General features: G+C 37.3%; 3 protein-coding genes across 3 annotated transcripts in view; all 3 read left to right on the forward strand.

Annotated features, from left to right (window-relative positions):
- Positions 1–404: 404 nt before the first annotated feature.
- On the forward strand, positions 405–2370 carry Cbr-ges-1 (the record flags this gene model as incomplete). The annotated part of the gene is made up of 7 exons (XM_002647317.1): positions 405–566; positions 617–914; positions 958–1470; positions 1519–1745; positions 1790–1931; positions 1976–2108; positions 2157–2370. 7 exons carry the CDS (start codon positions 405–407, stop codon positions 2368–2370), a joined length of 1689 nt encoding a protein of 562 aa, XP_002647363.1.
- Positions 2371–4310: 1940 nt separating this feature from the next.
- Positions 4311–5693, forward strand: CBG06419 (the record flags this gene model as incomplete). Its single annotated transcript, XM_045237152.1, has 6 exons — positions 4311–4340; positions 4388–4530; positions 4641–4747; positions 5041–5241; positions 5301–5587; positions 5637–5693. The coding sequence occupies 6 exons, from the start codon at positions 4311–4313 to the stop codon at positions 5691–5693; spliced, it is 825 nt and encodes a 274-aa protein (XP_045093208.1).
- A 12167-nt stretch (positions 5694–17860) lies between these two features.
- Cbr-snt-5 overlaps positions 17861–20973 on the forward strand; it is a gene marked incomplete at both ends in the record, with an annotated part of 15131 nt that continues 12018 nt past the window's right edge. The window contains one exon of the mRNA XM_002647319.1: positions 17861–17990. Coding sequence (XP_002647365.1) covers positions 17861–17990 — 130 coding nt within the window. The remainder of the gene's footprint in view (positions 17991–20973) is intronic.

Genomic DNA, 20973 nt, shown 5'->3' on the forward strand with positions numbered 1-20973 from the left:
TATCTTTGACAGGAACCGAGATGATTGAGCTCGAAGTGCACATATGAGATGGGCTTCGACTAGAGCGAATTCGATAGTTTTTTTGAAATTTTATAATAAAAGGGAGACCGTTAAACACTTGGACATTTCTTTGTAAACATAACATATTTTTCTCAATTTATCCCCATAGACCGATTTTTGCCACGATGGGGGCACACCGATCAAAAACTGTGTGTTTGTGTCACTAATAACTCTTCATGTCTGCGTCTCTCACTATCTACCTGGCAGAACGTGATATGATAACTTTTTGTGTCTCTCGCAACATCGCAATTTTTATTTTTTGGCCGTTGACCATATTCATTAGTTATTTTTTTAATTTTATAGTCGAATTTATTGCTAATTTTCTATTTTTCTTGAAATTCCAGATGCGGGTTCTTCTAGCCTCTCTTTTGATATTCGGAGCTTGCTGGGCAGGCCCAGTTGTAAATACCAATTATGGAAAAGTAGAAGGATTTGAGTATGGAGCGGCCGAGGTTTTCCTTGCAATCCCATTTGCAAAACCACCAGTTGACAACCTGAGATTTGAGGTACAATTTTAAATCAATTTTTTGATTATTCGCAAAATGTGAAACTTCAGAAACCAGAAGCTCCTGAACCTTGGGAAGATGTCTATCAAGCCACTCAATTCCGAAATGACTGCACTCCTCACTACCGGCTAGTAGCCCAGTTTTCCAGCTACTCCGGAGAGGATTGTCTCACGCTCAACGTTATCAAACCAAAGACTATCGAGAAGAAGCTTCCAGTTCTTTTCTGGGTTCACGGTGGTGGATATGAGATTGGATCGGGAAGTCAACATGGTTATGAGTTTTTCGCTGATAGGTATACGTCTCAAGGAGTCATTGTGGTCACTATTCAATATAGACTTGGGTTCATGGGTAAGAGGAACTTTGGAAACGTTTTTATAATCTAAAATTCCAGGATTCTTCTCTGAGGGAACTTCGGATGCTCCAGGAAATTACGGATTGTTTGATCAAGCAGCAGCTCTGAGATTCGTGAAGGAAAACATTGGAAACTTTGGTGGTGATCCAGATGATATCACTATTTGGGGATACAGTGCAGGTGCCGCAAGTGTTTCTCAACTGACCATGAGTCCTTACACACACGACTTGTACTCCAAGGCTATAATTATGTCTGCTAGCTCTTTCGTCGGATGGGCTACGGGTCCCAACGTCATTGACACTTCTAAGCAATTGGCTGAAATTTTGGGATGTCCATGGCCAGGAGCTAAAGAATGCATGAAGAAGAAAACTCTTCACGAAATATTTGACGCAGTTGAGACGCAGGGATGGACCACAGGAACAATTGATATTCTCAGATGGTCGCCGGTGATTGATGGAGATTATTTACCAAAGAATCCGGAAAATTTGATTAATGACGCACCGATCAAACCAACACTGATTGGCATGAGCAATAAAGAAGGATCTTATTTCGGTAAGGACTTATGAAACTTGATTTTCGTTAATAATATGTGTATTACAGCTACCATGAATATGGGCAGAGTGATTGCGGACTTCGGTCTCAGCCCCGAAGAAATTCCAAAAGTGGACGAGGACTTCATATCAGAAATTATTGATAGAAAACTTCTCTATAACAATAGATACGGGGAAAATCGACAAAAAGTTTGGGACCAGATTTTGGACTACTACACTAAACAAGGCAAGCCTGAGAGGGATTTGAATGGATTTTATGTTGATCGATATGCCGAGGTAAAAGGAATGAATATCTAAATTCTTGATATTGTAGGTTTCAGCTCCTCTCTGATATTACCTTCAATGTTCCTATCCTTCGAGAAATCACAGCTAGAGTTGAGAGGAAGACTCCCGTCTGGACATATCGTTTTGACCATTATAACGAGCAAATCTGGAAGAAGTACATTCCAGAACAAGCTAAAGGTAAACTTTTCGAAAATTTTATGACACTAAAATCGTTCCTTCAGGTTCCCCTCACGCGAATGAGTATCATTATCTCTTCAATATGCCTGTTATGGCTCAAATTGATTTCAAAAAAGAGCCGGAGAGCTGGCTTCAGCGTGACTTAATCGATATGGTCGTTTCGTTTGCCAAAACTGGGTGAGTCTGAAAACAGATTTTAAAAAAATCAAGATCTAAATTTTTCAGAGTTCCACATATCCAAGACGTGGAATGGAGGCCAGTTAGTGATCCAGATGACGTCAATTTCTTGAATTTCCAGTCAAGTGGAGTTTCGGTGAAGCATGGACTTTTCCAAGAGCCCCTTGATTTCTGGAATAATCTTCGTGAGAGAGAAGGCTTTGACCTGGTAGACCCAGCTTACAGTAAGACAACATCAAACTCTGAAAAGGATGAATTGTAATTATTAATTTTTTAGACGACTAATAATAAACTTATCTATCCTTATATCCGTGCTTTCTCATGAAATTCCTATCGCCCTTTTTGCATGTGCGCTGTCATTTATCTTGTCAAATTTTCTTGAACAAACACTCTTCCGAGAGCCGCCTTACCCTCTCCTATTCACCACTGGGCTCTATTTGTGCCGTTGGACGACGTAAGCAAACATGGAAGCACACGGCAAAAACTCTCTCACCGGAAGTGGACAATGGCGGTTACAGTTGGCCAGAAGGGGATAAGCAGGAGAATTAGGTGTGCTCTGTGGGCTCTTGGAGTGAAAAAAAATGGGAATGACCGCGTGTGACGTCATTTTAGTGCAGAAGACTGTTTAGGGAATGTTTCCAGGTTGCAGGAGACTGATGTTACCGTAATCCCTGTGATAGAAGTAACTCTTAACTTTTCAGCTAAAGATCCTTGTGGATATGAAACCGATTACAAAATGATTTGGGGCAACTGGAAAGCGACAACTTTCAGAATTTTTTAAAAAGTTTATCACTATCTTCTCCAACCAAAATACCAATGAATTGCTTTAAATGGAAAATGTCATTTTGCAAAAAAGGTGGTCTAACTACTGTCTAACTTCTAATAGTGTTGAGTACAATTTTAAGCCAGTTTTTCTTGTTTCCTATGAGAGATATAAAAAATCTGTCAACTGATAAAACATTGGTGATATGGTGAATATTTACTATTTAGCAAAATTTTGATATCTTTCACAGGAATCGAGATAATTGAGTTCAAAGTTGAATATTTGGGTTTGCTTCTGTTAGAGGTCGGTGGAGTTAATTTTAAGCCAATTTTTCTTGGCTCCTGGGGAAGATATCTTGGCTGGAAACCACCTAGCTCTTCTTATGGACCGAACTTTCCATACCGTAAATTTGAAGACAATTATCTTAATTAGTCAATTATCTTAATCAATTATCTTACTTTAAAATACAATATCGATCAATACGTACAAAAATATGCATACAAAAACACATTATTCAGTTGATTATTGGCCATTTTGACCATTTTCAAGAGTCTTGACTTCGGCTGTCGTTGAAAATTTTGGATGGTGTAATTTTTATGAAAATCCTAGTTTTTAAGCTATTGACCGATTTCTGGGAGACTTCTGTTGTTTTTTCACGTTCAAGTACAAAAACAGGCCAAAAGGGGTGGCTGTCAGGGATCGGCAACAGCTGAAAACTAGGAATTTTCAAAAAAAAAAACTCTGAGAATGCAAAGTCTTGGTCTGTTTTACACCCTCCGAAATCGATAGCCAAGGTCCAGACTTCTGAAAATGGTCAAAACGGCCAATAATCATATAAAAATACATTTTTTGAATATCTTATTAGCCGGTACTGTTTAAAAAAAAAATTCAAAATCATGAAATGGTTACCATACTCAACATAGGACCAGTTCCTGATACTTTTTGAACAAGACGCTTAACAACTGACAACAGCTGTTGATCATCACCATTTTTCGCATCATTGTAAATATCACCATCTTCAAGTGACTGTCTCATCTGTTCGGATATCTCTTGCAGAGGAAAACGATGCAAAAAAACTCACTTATCTCTCTCAAAAATCCATGCCATTTTTTGCCCGACAAATATTTGCGAAAACCTGCTTACCACACCTAAGAAGCGCTTAATCCTCTAATTGGACACATGCTCCATCCTTCTCGGTTCTTTTCCGTTTCCTCAACACCCCTCCACTGGCAACTGTAATCTCTAGATTCCTGCGTACGGTTATAAAGAGCATTTCGGGAGGTGGCGCCGGCGGAAAACCGCCTTTCGTCGTCCACCACCCTCCCACCTGCCCTGTCTCCGGTCAAACAAGCTCATTCATTCGGTCTCCCCAATCTCAGTCTCTAATCACAAATCCCAACCCGATTATTCCGATCTTCTGATAACACAATTGCAACATTATGATTAGGACTATTATCTTTACATCGCTGGTAATTTCTATTGATGGCAGCCTGGATGTATTATGTTCTTCTTTTAGACCTTTGTCAGTGTGTTCGGTGTCATTGACATTTGCGAATACTACAGACACATCGGAAAGCTTCACGAGCATCCAGAGTGTGCACGTCAATTCTCGACACCCGCTCCAACGACTGCTGCTCCAAGAATCGGGTTCTGTTCTAGGTAGGGACTCTGAAAGAACTTTTGGAAAAGTTAGGATGTTTCCCATTTCTTCCGAATTCCAAAAATTTCCAAAGACCAATTCTAAGTCCCCAAAGCAAGACCTATTTCAGCTCTGCTGCTCTTATCCAATGCACAGCTGATGCTCAAACGTGTCCACTTTCCGGCCAAGTTTGCATTCAGTCTGATGGTAACAAGTGCTGCCAAATTGTGACAGCTGGTAAGATTTTTTTTGTTCTTGAGCATCATTATATTAGAAAAACAATAGTGAGTGTTCTTAAAGGCTTTTCTATTAAATCTAAAGCAATTTCATATTTGTGCTTCATGTTTAGCCCCCTCTGACACTTATTGCTCAAACACAATGGCGCGAAAAGATCACAACAAAACATGCTTCTACAAACAGGCGGCATCTCTCTCAGCCTGTTTGTTGAAGATTATGACACTTTTTGCATTTTTGCCCCGCCGCGCACACACTGGACAAATAGCCAAAATGAACATAATAATGTGTTTCAGGAATCCCGGCGTCGGAGATCAACTCAAAGTCTGGATCTTGCCCGCGTCCACTCGGCATCTCCGTGTTTCAGGATACCACTATCGGATGTTGGATGGATTCTAACTGTCCTGGCATCCAGAAGTGCTGTGTTGAACCAAATCCAGTGACCAACTCTGCCACCAGAATCTGTCGTGACCCAGTTGGAATCGCTAGTAAGAAGAGTGAGCTAGAACTAGATCATATTCAAAAAGAACGAGAACATTTTCAAAAACCTTTGCAGGCACATCCATTTGCTCTCTTCCACTCGCTGTTGGATCCTGCACAGCTCCTGCTGTCAGATTCTACTACGATGCTTCCTCGGGACGTTGCAACCAGTTCATGTTCAGTGGATGCGGTGGAAATGCCAATAACTTCCAATCGCTCGCTTCTTGCCAAGCCACCTGTGGTCAGAGCGGAGTCACCGGAACACCAGCTTGCCCAAATGACGCCAACGCTGGATTGAACTGTCTGTTCGCTCATGCTGATGCCTGTAATAGTGATAGCGATTGCTTGGGACGTGAGAATACGGTAAGTGTTATGCTTGAGTACTGTGAGCAAACTAGATTTTGTTGTTCAGGCTCAACCATCATGCTGTATGACCAGCTGCGGATACAAGATCTGCTACCAATATTAAACTTTTCTACAATATTTTATTTTATAATTCAAAATTCTATGTCTTTCTTTTTCTTTTTTTTTCGCCATGATTTTGCCTTTTTCTCTCTATTTGATTGTCTTGGTACCACGACGGCTTTTTCAAAATGCTGATAGTTTCTAAAAACGAAAAGAATCAGATCAGCGTTTTCCTGAATCGACGGTTCCTTGGCTTTCATACCCCCGACCTTCGACCAATCTTTCTTAAACTTTTTTTTAGTAAGTTATAATTAAATTAAAAATTTTTTTGTAAGTTATAATTAAATTTATTTATTTACACAAAATTCAGACTTATTCTAATGAAACATTTCTTCTCGTTTTCTTTTTTTTGCTTCTGCTAGTACTAAAGAGCTAGGAACAATATAAGAGGGAATGAATGCAATTTCCGCTCATCTATAGAAAAAATTGGTATAAAATGAAAAAAGAAAAAGAAATATAAGAGAAGAAAAGGTGATGGAGATGATGGCTCCTCCAGAAAACGACGGCGACAACGACGGTCGGGCACCGACGTCTTCAAAGACATACACGCACAAATTCAATTGTTTCGAGGAGAGAGAGTGCAAGTCGAGCAAACGCAGATAGGAAATACACGTTGAGTGCGGGGAGGGGAAAAAACGCTGATGATGAAGTAGGCACGGAATGTTGTTCATTTATGTATCCTAACTGCTGGACCCTGTTGGGTCTGTATTTAGGTTAACGTTGTTTTTCTACTATTCATTTACTATTGATGTCTTGAAAACGCCCATATGTTTTTAGTACGAATTAACCATTTAGTTGTCTATGAAAATTGGGTTAGACCAAGTCTAAAATGCCGGTCGGCTGACCGAGCTGTGAATGCTGCCGTGCGACAGTTGACTGTTTTTTACTGTACAGTTCCTATTGGCGTCTTGAAACTCGCCATGCCCTCATAAGTAAAAGATCTTGTTTTCTAGTTTTCAAGGAAAATGGGGATCAACGAAACTTTTTTGACTACACATGTCTGACTTTAATCCTGCATTTTTGCTTTATGATATTTCAATTTTTTTCGATTTCAAAAATTCTGATCTTTTTTAGTACCGAGATCGTCTATAAAATTGAATGTGGATACTTGACTACCATGGAACCTGTAATAGAAGGACCCTATAACTTGTAGCTTTGAGCTAATTTTTCAGGATACCTGTCAAATATATTAAAAAATTGTCAACTGACGAATTGTTTATCATAACATTAAACATATTTTGTCAGTTGACTACTTTTTCGTATCTGTTATAGGACAAAGTTGGTGGTTTGTAATGGCTTTTTATAAAAGTGTTTACGGTAGCTGAAATTTAATTCTACAGACTGAATTATGAGCCAATTTTTTTTTCTGAAAATAAATCTTGTCTAGTACATGGATAACATGTCTAGTAAATGGATAATTTTGAACTTGAAAACACCACTACGTCTGAAAAAAAGTTTGAAGTTGAAAAAGTCGAATAACTCGTAAAAAACTTTACGACAAGGTATTAACTTTTTTTATAGGTCAAGCCGAAGTAAACAAAATTAGAAAAAAAAATAGATTATCTTTTTTTGACTCCGCGTCACTTCGAAACTGCGACACTTTAAAACCAGTCATTTCAAAACCGTGAACGGTCGAAAGATTGCTAGAAAGATCTTTTTTCAAATAATCGCTGGAACAAAGTGTCTAGGCAGATGCTAAACCAGGTGCCGTATCAAAAAGAATTATATTTTAAAAATACAGTAACCATGAAAGAGTTCCATAAACACTCTTATAGAATGGCCCCTAGCTTTCAAATTCGAGCTACTTCAGATCGGTTTCCGTGAAGGATATTGAATAATGATAAACTTGCAAAATGCTGATCATACTATCAAAAATATTTTGCCAGTGGACCACTTCTTGTTATCTTTTACGGAAACCGAGATATGCAAGCTCAAATTTGACGGTTAAGGTGGCCTTTTATTTAAGTGTTTACGGTAAGTCAGTCTTGAAGGTCAAAAATAATGATTCTGAACTTTATAATCGACAATATGTATTGGCATTATCACTAATCTTCAATCATAATGATGTTTACAATGCTAAATGCATCAATCAAGTGTTCCCTTCCTGCAAATACAAAATGTTGCCAAATTAGTGGTCCCTTCAGTTTTTGTCTCTTTAATGGACGCAACTCACTAGTCTTTATTCTTCTTTTTCTGATCACAAAACACCTCTTCTTCTTGTTCTTCCCCTAAAAGTCAACCCCCAAAACATGACTGCTGCTCTCTGTGGAAACAGACGAACCTTCTCTTCGTCCTCTTCGTTTCTCTACATATTCTCATATGCTGAAAATACTCGGCTTCTTGTCATAATTGTGTTTTCGCTCAGCTACTCTCCTCTACATGTTCCCTTTTCCAGCCCCATTCTTATTCTTTTCTCGTCATCATCATCTTATGATCTCATTTTTTGATTCCATGACTAATTAGAGTCTATTTTTATAATTACAGTGTTCTTTCTAATTCAACTTACTCAATTTCCAAGCCTTTTGCAACAACAAAAAAAAACCAAGAAAAAGCGTACTCAAGAAAAAGTACGGCCCATTAGTTTTCTCTTTTCTTCCCTTTTTTCCTAGTTTCAATTAATTTCTTCCCTTTTTCCCATCGTTGTTCCCAAGGTCTTGCATCCTTTTTCCTTCAAATGACGTTACCAGACAAGGTGTCGGAAACAGCAAAAAATATGAACTTGAACAAAAACTTTTCCACGGAGAGTAAATAAAAATTTCAGATTTTGGTCCCAATAGTTTTTTTCGGTGTTAGCTTGGTGATTGAAATGTTTTTGAACAATTTAAACTCGTTTCCAGAAAGAAAAGGGTCAGCGACACTTCGAAACTGCGACACTCTGAAACTAGTCATTTCGAAACTGCTCATTTGAAAACCGTAGAAATACAGGCGAATGGATACATTTCAGACTAGAAAAGCAATTTTAGAGTTTTTAATACGCTTTTTCTGATAGAATACATTCTGAAATTCGAAAATATCTGAAATATATTTTTTTTTCTTTAAAGGTGGGGGGACAGGAGATTTTTCGTAGTTTTTTTGTAGCTAGAGTATGCGTTCTACCGTCACGGTGTACAACGCTTAATGTCACTCTGCGTACAGCTGTCGTCCTCGCCTTTATGTATGCAATCGGGCGTGCGCTTTCTCTTTGCCCGCGTGGCTCAGTTGGTAGCGGCGCCGCACCCTCAATCATCGCCCTCACAAGTTCAAATCCTCGAGGGGCATCTTTGAACGGAATTTCGAGAACATTATTTTTTCATGTCCCCCCACCTTTAAAAAATTACCATTTTCGAAATAACTGGTTCCGGAATGACTGGTTTTGCAGTTTCGAAGTGACGCGGAGTCAAAAAAAAGATAATCTCTTTTTTTTCTAATTTTGTTTACTTTGGCTTGACCTATAAAAAAAGTTAGTACATTGTCGTAAAGTTTTTGAGTTTTTTAAGCTTTCAACCAAACTTTTTTCAGACGTAGTGCTGTTTTCAAGTTCAAAATTATTCATGTACTAGACATGTGACAAACTGGCAAGATTTATTTCCAAAAACAAAAATAGGTTGGGTCATAATTCAGTCCCTAGGAGTGGATTTCAGCTACCGTAAACAATGCCACTCGAACCGCCAACTTTGAGCTTAAATATCTCGGTCCCTATAACAGACATGAAAAAGTAGTCAACTGACAAAATATGTTTTATGTTATGATAAACAATTTACAAAAAAAACTTGGGCCATAATTCAGTATTGAGGAGCAGCTACCATAAGCACGATAATAGAAAGCCACTCGAACGCCAACTTTGAGCTTAAATATCTCGGTGCTTGTGAATGATATAAAATAGTAGTTAACTGACAAAATATCGTTGATATTATGATAAACATTTTGTCCGTTGACCTCTTTTTGATATCTGTTACAGGGACCGAGATATATAAGCTCAAAGTTGTCGTTTCGTAGATTGTATCACCGTAGCTCAGCTGGGAACAACGCGGCACAAAAAAAAGCGCCCACAAATTCAATTCCTCGAGGGGCATCAAAGTTTTGAGAAATATACATTTTCACATCTCCGACTTCTAGGAACGTTTTCCCAGTATCCTATTAAATCAAAATGTTGCAAATTTCTGTTCGTCCTTGTAAATTCCAATCACCACTCCCATCCCTGTTTCTCGTCCATCTAAGACATTACCTCGTTCTAAATGAGGCGTTCTGTTGACTTTCAATTTGAACATAGAACACGAAAAAAAATTTTCGGTACTCTTTTTATTCAAACATACCCACACACATCAGCTGTTCGAAAATATTTCGTTAATTTTCAAAAGCCTAATTTTTACACCTGTTCTTTCTTGGCAAATCGAATTGGTTGTAGGGCTAGATTCATAGTCAAAAGTTTTTTCTTGCTAATCTTACAATATCGAATTTCACCCATGCGAAAAAAATTGAAAAAAAAAATTTCAAAAAAATCCAAGTACCACTTTGAGCACAAAATGACCGCAAAAATCACTTCCTCTCATTCTTCTTCTTTCAAACTTTTTTGAAATTTGACACCTATTTTTGTTCATTCATAACCACCAACACCACCCCTTCTTCTTCTATTTTCTTAATTTACAATTTCCTGAACTACACGTGATCTTTTCGGTTCCCTTGTCTTCCGTCTTCGTTTCCGCCTCTTTGCTCATCTGAAACTTGTTCCTCTAATCGACTCGGGCGGAGCACACACATGAGCACATCTGGTCTGATACGAAAGGTCATTCAGATCGCATACGTTTTCTGAGGGTTTATAAATTCATAATTTTATAAACATTTCACATTTATTTCAACCGAGGCTTTTTGGAAACAAGAAAGTCCGGGTCATTCTGGGATAGGTAGATTTCGGCCAGCATGTTTTTTCGAAAAAAATTCTCGAGAACTATTTTTCGAAAAATGCGCAATGCGGAATTTCGGAGTGTCTTTGCTGACATTCTCCCTAGAAAACTCCAAGCCGTGGAAGATGGCCTAGAAAATACACCAGGGGCATGTTAAGCCATTTCTAGGCCAAAAAATGTGATTACCTAGAAAACCCAAACTTGCAAAAGTTAGGCTAGGCCATGTCAAAATGTCGAAAAATTCCTCGAAGCCGTGTCGAAGGGATACACTGGTTTTGACACCCCAGCGGCCCTAGAAGTTTATGGAATAAAGAACGGTTCGGCCCACCTACCCATGGCTCGGGCCGCGACCGGCTGAAATCAAGTTATATCTCTGGTCCTTCTTTTTCCTTTGCCTTTTTTTTGTTTTTCTTTTTATTCTTTATTTAGAAATGCGTGGGTCTTAGTTAATGAGATAAATCTCTCTGATTGATACAATTTTTGTTAGCACTGCCCTCCCTTCTCGAAATTAATTTAATTTAAAAATAGCTTATTTAATTTTGTATCGGGATTCTGGAATGACTTTTTGAGCCTTTTAAACATTTATCTTTCTTATTGAAAATTTCAGACCAAACTTCATGTTCGAAAAACCCGGTTTGGATGAACAGAGATTTTGAATTTAAACAAATCTTGGCCCCCATTCGCCCCCCAAATAACAGATTTGTCTATAGCATACTCCCTCATCATTTCATTTTAAAAATTGGGCTCACTCATCAAAACTCACACGCATTCTCTTACTAAGAAAACCAAACGAGGCCAATATATTTTCTCATTCTGAAAAAAAGCGGGTTAGCTAGAAAAAAGGGAAAGGCAACAGTTGTAGTTAGCCGATAATTGGATGCCCCTTCTCTGTCGCCGTGCAGGGGGACACAGAGCGCTTTCGACCCTAATTTGCACAATTTCGCCACTTGTCGTCGCCTTCATCTGAAAGAGCAACAAATCGGAAGACGACGACGACGACGCCGACGCCTTCTGATGTGCGAGGAAGAGGAAAAACGATGTCGTGGATATGTTATTTCCCTAGATCAGTTTTTCTTTGTTATCGGCACGAACACAAGCAAATTTGCCACTAATCAGGAATTATCTAATGTTTCTTTAAGTTCAATAGTCTAAATCAAGGATAGGAGTGAATACCGTGAAAACTCTAATAGTATGATGTCCTTGGATTTGAGCCAATTTATCTTGGTTCCTTGGAAAGATAACAAAAAGTGGTTAACAGACAAAAGTTTTTTAAATTATCATAAGCAATTTTTGAGATTACCAGCCTGTTTGCCGCGGCTCCGTCGCTTCAAACGGTCTCCACATTGTCTTGGAGCCCAAATGTCTACACTTTCGGTGACCCAGTTGTTTCCTTTTGAAGAAAAACTTTCTTTTTCACTTTTCTTTTACTGCCAACTCGTTGTCAACCATTCCGAAATGTATCCCAGCGACCCGACAAGTTTCGCCTACTTGTGCCACTTTTTTCCATTTTTCTTTTTCGAAATTTTTCAATTTCAAATTTTCCCATTCTCTCAACAAATCCATTTTTCTATCCTCATACATATCTGTTTTGAATCTGGAGAATAGGGTTTTTTTCTAATTTCCTTTATCTTCCTGCTCAAATCTTGAATTGGTTTTCCAATTTCTTCGTTGGTTTTTTTGCGGCGCTTTAATTTTTTTCTCACTGAAAACATAAATTTCTTGTACAGAACTTACTATTAGTAATGGAAATAAAAAAGAAAACATAACTCACAAACAATCCGAAAAAGATGACAAAATTAAACAGACCAAGATTTTTTGAAGGTCTCAAGTGCTCGGCATACACATGTCATTTTCGGGAGGGTAAAAAGAAAAGCGAAAAGAAATGACGAGACACAGAAAAATCCAACCAGTAGGTCGTTTTAGTGTGGTTCTTGGCTTTTCTGTACTTTAAAAAAAATTGATTTATGTTTTGTTGATCTATGAAAATGATACTATTGACTTTTGAACTTTAGAAAAGGTTTGTACACTACAGTTTACACATTTTAGGATAGTATGTTTGAGTTATTTTCAAAAAAATGTATCTGGGGAGAGATATCAAAAATGTGATAGTTTTAAATATCTCATGGTAGTTCAAAAACATATTCTAAAATTACAATTTTGAAATCATTTTCAGAAGTTTTCGAAATATCTTTTTGTTTTTGGTGATGCCTGATTTTTTTTGGCTTTGCTTAATTTTTTTTGAATATGCCTAATTTTTTTGGTTATACCGTAAAATCTGTATAAGAAGGCACTGGTACTTCTATTTTTCCAAGGCAGTTTTAGAGGGCTCTTCTATGACAGGGTTCCTTCAATTAGAGCCCTTCTATTTTTCCGACCATTTTTTCCGAAAATTTTTCATCAAAAAATTCGACGAATTTCCATTCAAAATTCATGAAAATCTATCAATTTCACCAAAATTAAGCAGGATTTTCACCGAAAAATAGAGTTTCAACAAATATCTTGTAAATTGTGGAATTCCCGGAATATTTTTCACGGAAAACGTACTGAAATTCTTCAATTTCAAGACATACTTTGAAGCGGGTCCTTCGTATTACGGGGGCTCTTCTATTACAGGGGCACTTCTGTTTTTCCAAACTCTCTCTCTGAGGGTCCTTCTATCAACAGAGCCCTTCTATTAAAGGGGACCTTCTAATACATGTTTTACAGTATTTATGTTTTTTGGCAATTCTTAATTTCTTTCTTTTGCCCGATTTTTTTGGCTATGCCTAATTTTTTAGGTTTTACCTAACTTTTTTTTTGGTTATGCTCAATTTTTGGCTATGGCCAATTTTCTGGCCGTGTTTAGTCTTTTTTATTATCCTTTTTTGGGTGAATACTCTTTTGGGTCAAAAAGCATAGAAAATCAAGTAGAACCGTGCTTGTCATTTTCTGTAGTGTTTGTTACCGCTCTTTCTATCGAACAAGCCGAATATTTCTCTCTCTTCAAAACCGGTACCATATCCTCTTGAAACTACAAATTCCAATTTTCATAGCTCAGTTATCTCTTCTGACAGTACTTTTCCGTGTACTTTTCTTATCCCATTCTGGACTCCCAGACCAGAATCTTTCTTCTCCTATTTTCTTCTATTCCAAAGACAAAACTATCTTCTTTAAAAAGCGCTCATATTCTTATTCCCCATTCGCTCTCCCATTCTCTTTTCAAAGTTCGAACAACTTTTTGCTCCTCCTCCCCACCTCTTTTTTTCTAGTTCTCATTTCTGTTAAAAGAAATATTTTCAGCGAGTTTCAGAGCACTAGATAATCGTATTAGTTGTTCTGTGTGACGCTATTTGCACAGAAAAGCGAGAAAAAGAAAGAAATGTCGAGTGTTTTGTGTTTAAGACCTATTTTCTCAGATTTTTTCCTTCTTCCTTATTTAGAATGCAATGAGTTGATCGTTTTTTGAGAAAAGGGAAAGTATTTGGATCCTTAAAAAAAATTTTCTAGAAAATTACAGTATTTGCTCCAATGGAAGCTCACCCTTTATATGGACTTCGAGATCAATTATCTTGGTTCCTTCAAAAGATACCGAAAAATTTTGAACTGATAAATTATTTATCTTGATATCACCAACATTTTATCAATTCACAGATTGTTGATTTTTCTCATATTAGCCGAGATAAAAGAGATCAAAGTTCACTTGTATGGTAGGCTTCTATTAGAGCAAATACGGTATCTTCTTTTTTCTAAAAAAAATCTATAAAGTTCAAATCGATTCTAAAAAATTATTTTCTTTTCCCATGACTTTATATGATCAAACAAAAAAAAACTTATTTGATACATTTCCATTTTTCTGGTCTTCCTCCATTTCCTCCCAATGGTTCTCCTCTCTCATTGCTTTTTCTTCTTTTCTTCGAACAAGTTTTTTTTCTTCTTATCCCATTTCTTGTTTCTTAGAATGACCCAGCACTAATATGTATGCTCTCTATGTGTTAACGCAAATTTCCGCCCCGAGATGCGAAAGCGCTGTTTTTAATGAATATGAATATAGATAGAGATGTACCTCTTCTCACTTTCGCGTCCTCCAGTTTCTTTTTCCTCATTTTTTTTGGCTCCCAACAAATTTTGAGCACTAAAAGTTTAGACTTAAAAGAAACAGTTTTCTAAAAGTACATTTTGCAATTCGAAATACTTTATGTATAGGTTTTGAGTGATAACAGAAGACTGCATGGTTGGTCTTTTGGACTGATAAGAACTATTTTCTTTACGCGTTTTCTGGGTTTTTCCTAGCGGTGATTTTTCATCGATTTTCATTGAAATTATCAGCCTGTTTGCCGCGCCTCTGGCTCTTCAAACAGCTGGCTGGTGCGCCTTCGGCGCGATTTGACCTATTTATTTTAATGTTCGTCGCTTCGGTCCTCACTCTTTCCCGAAAGATCACGTCAATTTATATTTAATTTTCAAGCTTTTCAAAAATGTATGGACGGAAATAAAAATATGAAAATTCCAGCTAGTTTTTATGAGGAACGAAAGATGAAAATGTCAGAAGTTAAAACCGAAAATATTGACCACTAGAATTCCACAAGACGCAGTACCGCGAAAGAAATGATATAATTATTGCATTTTTGGTAAAAGTGTACCGTAAACATTCTAATTGAACGATCCCTAATTTTAAAGAAAGTAGAAACCATTAAGAAAACTAAACATACAGTAAAACCTTTATTAGAAGGGCCAGCCTTTCTATTGTTTCAAGGTATCTAGAGAGAGCCCTTCTATTAGAGGGGCCCTTTTATTTTTCCGGTCATTTTTTTCCGAAATTTTTTATCAAAAATTAGGTGAATTTTCGCTGAGAATGCATGAATTTCACCAAAGTTAAGCAATTTTTTGAGTGGAAAAGAGTGTTCCAACGAATTCCTGTGAAATTATGGCCTAGTATTTTTCCGAGCCCTTCTCAGATGACTCTTCTATTAGAGAGGTTCTTCAATTAAAGGGACGCTTCTAATACAGGTTTTACGGTAGATCGATTTGTTGAAGTGAAATCTTTTCTATAGGATCTGTTTTTGAAGTGGTTCCAAAGTTTTTGAAACGAAAAAGAAAACAAACTTTGTATTGATTTGGCAGATTTGACTTTTGAACTTTTTGAATGTTCTCAACCTGCACCTCAAAATTTCAAAACATTTGTGCCAATAATATTTCCCGAATTTTCCTACACTCGCCTACTTTTGTTCTGAACCTCTCCTCATCATCATAATGCACCTCAAAAAAATGCGGAACACATATTTGGAGCATCCATGCTCATATATTCCTTCACAGACAAACATACTCCAGCTCCCAATAAAATTGCTTCTATAATATTACGCATATATCTCACCACTCGCCTCTCCTACTTTTGTGCAGCCAGCCAGTAGTCTCATCCCCAATTCCGAATTCCGTTGTTTTGCTCTCAGGAAGCAAATCATTATATTTCTGAGTTTCAAGAGGCTAGAAAAAAGGAAAGAGTACGCTGAAATTAGGTTACCTCGTCCACCTACGCTTTTTCGTCTAGGAATAAACAGTTCCAGGCACTTAAATGTGAGGCGAACTTTTATTTTTGTGTTCAATCTATAAAAGTAGTGTTATTGCAAACATTATGCTTTAAAGTATGATCATATGAATCGTATTTTTGTTTCGAGATCAAATTTTCCAAGCTGTCTAAGACCAACGATTGTCTAAGATCATTTCACCCACTTTTTCATGAAGCCAGTGACCCTGCTGACCCGGTCATCTAATACTTTATTCATTTGCTCTGTGCTCTTTCTGAGAAACCCCTTCTTGAACCTTTCCACAGACCATTTCTCAATTTCATGGCACTTTTTTCATAGGTTTCTTCCGAAACCTCAGAAGTCTATAAAAGCTTTTTAAATAGGGGATACGGTAGTTTTATTTTGAAACTCTTCCGTTTTCTTTTTCCACTTCTTCCCCCGCCCGACCCCTTTTTCCTTTTTCTGTGATTTATTAACCACTCGTCACTCCCACTTTCCGGCTCCTTCTTTTCTAAAAAAAAGAACTCCAGGCCGCCGCTCCTCATTTTTCTTCTCCATTTTTTCCATCACATTTCGTCAGTCATCCGTCAGGTATGCGCTCCAATCCCAAACGAAATCAAATCGGTTTTTTTCTTCGTTCGGACTTTCCGGCGGGCCCCTCCGTTTTTCATTTGTTCACTCTCAATCGTCAAGTTTTTGGGGTCCGCGGGGATTTGGAAGAAAAAAAACGAAGTTTCTCTCTCTATCTTGCAAAACGTCATTTCCGAGTTTCTGGTATGAGTGACATCTGCAAAGTTTTAAGTGGAAACAGAGTTACGGATCAAAATTTTGTTGTCGAGATTGGGGGGGGGGGGGGGGTGGAGTGGTTTAGGAAATCTCGATATTGACCAATAAGAATTTTTGTCCAAAAATCTGTGATTTTTTGTACCAAAAAGTTGGAATTTCTAGGCCCGAAAGCAGTGGCAGTACTACCCCCTAGCGCGTCGAGACCCGCAAAAAAATTACGCGGTATTTTGAAAAAAAATGTTTCTCACAAGTTCTTTGGGGGTCTCGGAATGCTACGGAGAGTACTGGTTTCAACTGTGCAAATTACTGTAAAACCTGTAATAAACTCCCTAACATTTGGCTTTGAGCCAATGTATCACCTTTCCTGTCATAGATACAGTAAAACATGTAATAAAAGGACCGGCCCTTCTATTTTTCCAAGTCTCTCTCAGAGAGCCTTTCTATTACAGAGGCACTTCTATTACAGGGGTCCATATTTCCTAAGAAATTCCGATTTTTCAAAAAATTACATATATTTTTGCTGGTCTCGATTTGCAACGTACAGCCGCACTGGTTTTGTCTGCGCAAGGCCCCCTAATCTTTGACTTACAATTAGAGCCAATTAATACCCTTTCCTGTCATAGATACCGTGAAACCGGTATTAGAAGTGCCGGCCCTTCTATTTTTCCAAGCCTCTCAGACGGTCTTTCTATTAGAGGGGGCCCTTCTATTAAAGTGGTCCTTTTAATGCAGGTTTTAAAGTATAATCTTGGGAATCTGGGTCCAGAAAGGCTAGATTTGGGAAATTTGGACCCGGCATAAGATTTTGACAGAAAACGGTATTCTTAACAGAAATTTATAAAATATCCACACTTTATATTTCTTTCTGCTCTTACACCAATACTTTCTTTTTTCATAGCTGTATCCCTTCTCATTATCCTTCGTTTCTTCTAGTTTCCTTTTTTCAGGCAAAATTGTTGAACTACCTTATAAAGGAGAACTTCCGTCTCCTTCGAAACACCCGAATGGACGAATGGTGGTGGTGGATTCTGGTAGCGACCCTGTCGCTGTGTGCGCTGATTCTAAGCTCGTGTGCAATCTATTTTGGAGCAAGAATATGTGTGCGACAAATCAAGAGGAAAGTCAAATATTCAGGTTCGTGGGATTCTTAAAAGTATTTTTGGGGTTCCAACGGTGGGTCCTATTACAGTAACTGATCATTTCATAATGTAACGCGTCCTACTTTCTCACGCTTAAAATATAAATTGCTCAGTGAAAAATAGAACGTGTTCCAATTTAGAGTTCACGTGAGAATTGAAGTAACACATGACCTTTTTTCCAGTTAACGCAAAGATTTTCGTTTTTTCTTTATTGCCCCTTCCAAGAAAACCCCACCAAAGATATTGAATTTGGCTCGGTTTAGGTTTATTGTTGTTCGCAAAAAAAAATGACGCGAGGAAAAACTTTTCAAATCAAGAGTACTAGAAAAAGAATACGTGACACTTTTAGATGACACACGATGGTTCTTTGAAATGAATCGTAAATCTTGGCGTCTAGAGAATTTCCCTCAGAAGATGTCTTCTATCCTGATCATGTTCTAGAATAGGGAAAACTTAGCTCATGAATTCTGCTTTATTATTTTTCAAGACTTCACATTTTTGTATACATTCGACTGCTAGTTTCGAGGATAGTACTTTTTTTCAAAACAATTTTATGAAAATATATGAAAATATATTATTCTCCCAACATTTTAAGTCAAAAAACCTGAAACTCCTGCAAAAAAAATCATGAAGTTCTTCAGTCAATCGTTTAATTAATAAAATGCACTCTATGAAAATTTCTGGAACGTGAGGAAGAATATCGGGTGGTGGAGGAGGATTATGACTACTTTACGAAAGGCTTCTAGAGCATGACACATTCTCCGGGATTTATAAAGATGATCTAGACTTGACTTGTACCGCCCGTATTTCGAGTCATCTTATTTTTTAGAGTCGTATCGAAGGAAGCAATATACGATAATATACATTTTTTGTGAGCTAAAGCTTAGTATAGTTTTTTGGCATTTTTTACGACAGGTGAAATTTCTAGACTACATTTCGTGAATATATTTTATTTAAGATAACCACAGAATTCAATGATCAGATCCCAATTTTTTTTTTCATTTAGGAAACGTATATGTTGTTACTGTACCGGACCAAAAATACAAAAATATACTGTTAGGATTTTTCGAATTTTTAAATAACTAAAACTAGAAGGGCATCCACACTGTCAAGTTTGAGCTAATTTATCTCGGCTCCTGTGCAAGATATCAAAAAGTGGTCAACTGATAAAATATTCATTGTAATATCTTCAATATTTTATCAGTGTATAAACTTTAATATCTCTCATAGGAACCGAGATGAGTGAGCTCCAGGGTCACATACAGGGCGATCTACTATGAGACCAAATACGAGAACTTTCAACTTCGAGCCAAGTTATCTCGGTACCTGTAAAAGCTATAAAAACGTGTCAACTGAAAAAATGTTTGTAATATTATGATAAACATTTTAACAGTTGATTACTTTTTGCTATCTTGCACAGAAACCAAGATATGTGGGCTCAACGATTTGGGGTCCTTCAATTACAGTTCTTCAGAAATTCGGGTTTTTAGACTTCTGAAGCCGACCTGTTATATATTTTCTTGTACCGCCTAGTTCTGATTTCATTTGTAAAATTACTCCAAAAATCTGGACATCTTCTTATTCATTTCTTTTGGCTCCAAATCCTATCGTCTAATCCTCTTCAAAATTTGTGCGTATGTGTGTGTGTGTGTGTGTACACGATATGCCAATACTTTTTCTTGCCATTTTCCTTCATTTGTCCACCCTTTTCCCATCTTTCTAATATTCTGGAAACTCTTTTTTGCCTTTTGGCATTTGCTTTTTCTTTCTTCTTTTTTTCAATTTTCTCTGAAAGCCATATGATTAGTGAAATGGACTTTTGCCTCTCCTCTACTGTACATAGTTAAGCGTTGTTTCAAAAAAGAAGGGAAGGAAATCAAAGGGACTGAAAAAAACGGGAAAAGTTGAATTGAAACTAATTGCGGTGGGGGGATTTTGAAAGATTTATGTGTCAGTTTTCGTCTTTTCGAGAAAAGTTGTTCCGTGAAAAATCCTTAAAAAAAACATTCTTAACTTTCTCTGAATTCCGGATTGATTTTTTTTGACATGATTATTCCCTTCAAGATATAAACTCAATAATCTTCATTATTCAATTTCCAGAGGACTAGTTTTTATAGCTGAGCAACTAGAAAAAACAACCACGTGCGAGCCAGAATTTTTTCTTGCTGAGATTTTCGATGAGCGGATTATCTAAACAATTTTTTGTCAGAACCAGCGGCTAATCAATTTTTTCATTCTTTTTTCGTTTTTTCAAATGAAATTCTAGACACTTTTTAAATGCCGCTGAAAAGTCATAAAATCATCAAATCGCCATTAAAATGTAGGATTAGGATTTAAGATTAGATTGAGATAGAAAGTTTGGCATTTATTCCTTGTCTTGAATGTTTTTTTGGTTGATCTGAAACGTTTTTCTTTCTGGGCGGTAAGGATATTGAAAACTGAGAAAGTAACTAATCGTAACTGTACTTTAATTAACATTCGGATCAAAACGTCTCTCTATAAACTACCGTAAACCCCTACCGTATTTTCTGTGATAGAAGCCCCCCACCCTTTATAGTTTGAACTCAATTATCTCGGCTCCTATGAAAGAAATCAACAATTGGTTAACTGAAGAAATATTGGTGGAACCGAGAAAAATCAGCTGAAACTTGAAAATATGGGGGGGGGGCTTCTATGACAGGTTGTGGTACATGCATTTACCGTAAAACCTCTAATAGAACGACACCCGGATCGTCCACTTTGAGCCTATATATCTCATTTTCTGTGAAAGATATCAAAAAGTGGCTAACTAATAAAATGTTGCTGATATCCTGATAAACATTTTACTAGTTAACCACTTTTTGATATCTTTCAAAAAAGTGAGATATATAGGCTCAAAGTGGACGATCCGGGTGTCGTTCTATTAGAGGTTTTACGGTATATGGGTTTAAAGTTGACAAGATGGGTTGCGGTATATTAAAGCGTACGGTATCTGTTGT

The sequence above is a fragment of the Caenorhabditis briggsae genome (assembly GCF_000004555.2).
Source record: "Caenorhabditis briggsae complete genome, chrV, whole genome shotgun sequence".
Lineage (NCBI taxonomy): Eukaryota > Metazoa > Nematoda > Chromadorea > Rhabditida > Rhabditidae > Caenorhabditis > Caenorhabditis briggsae.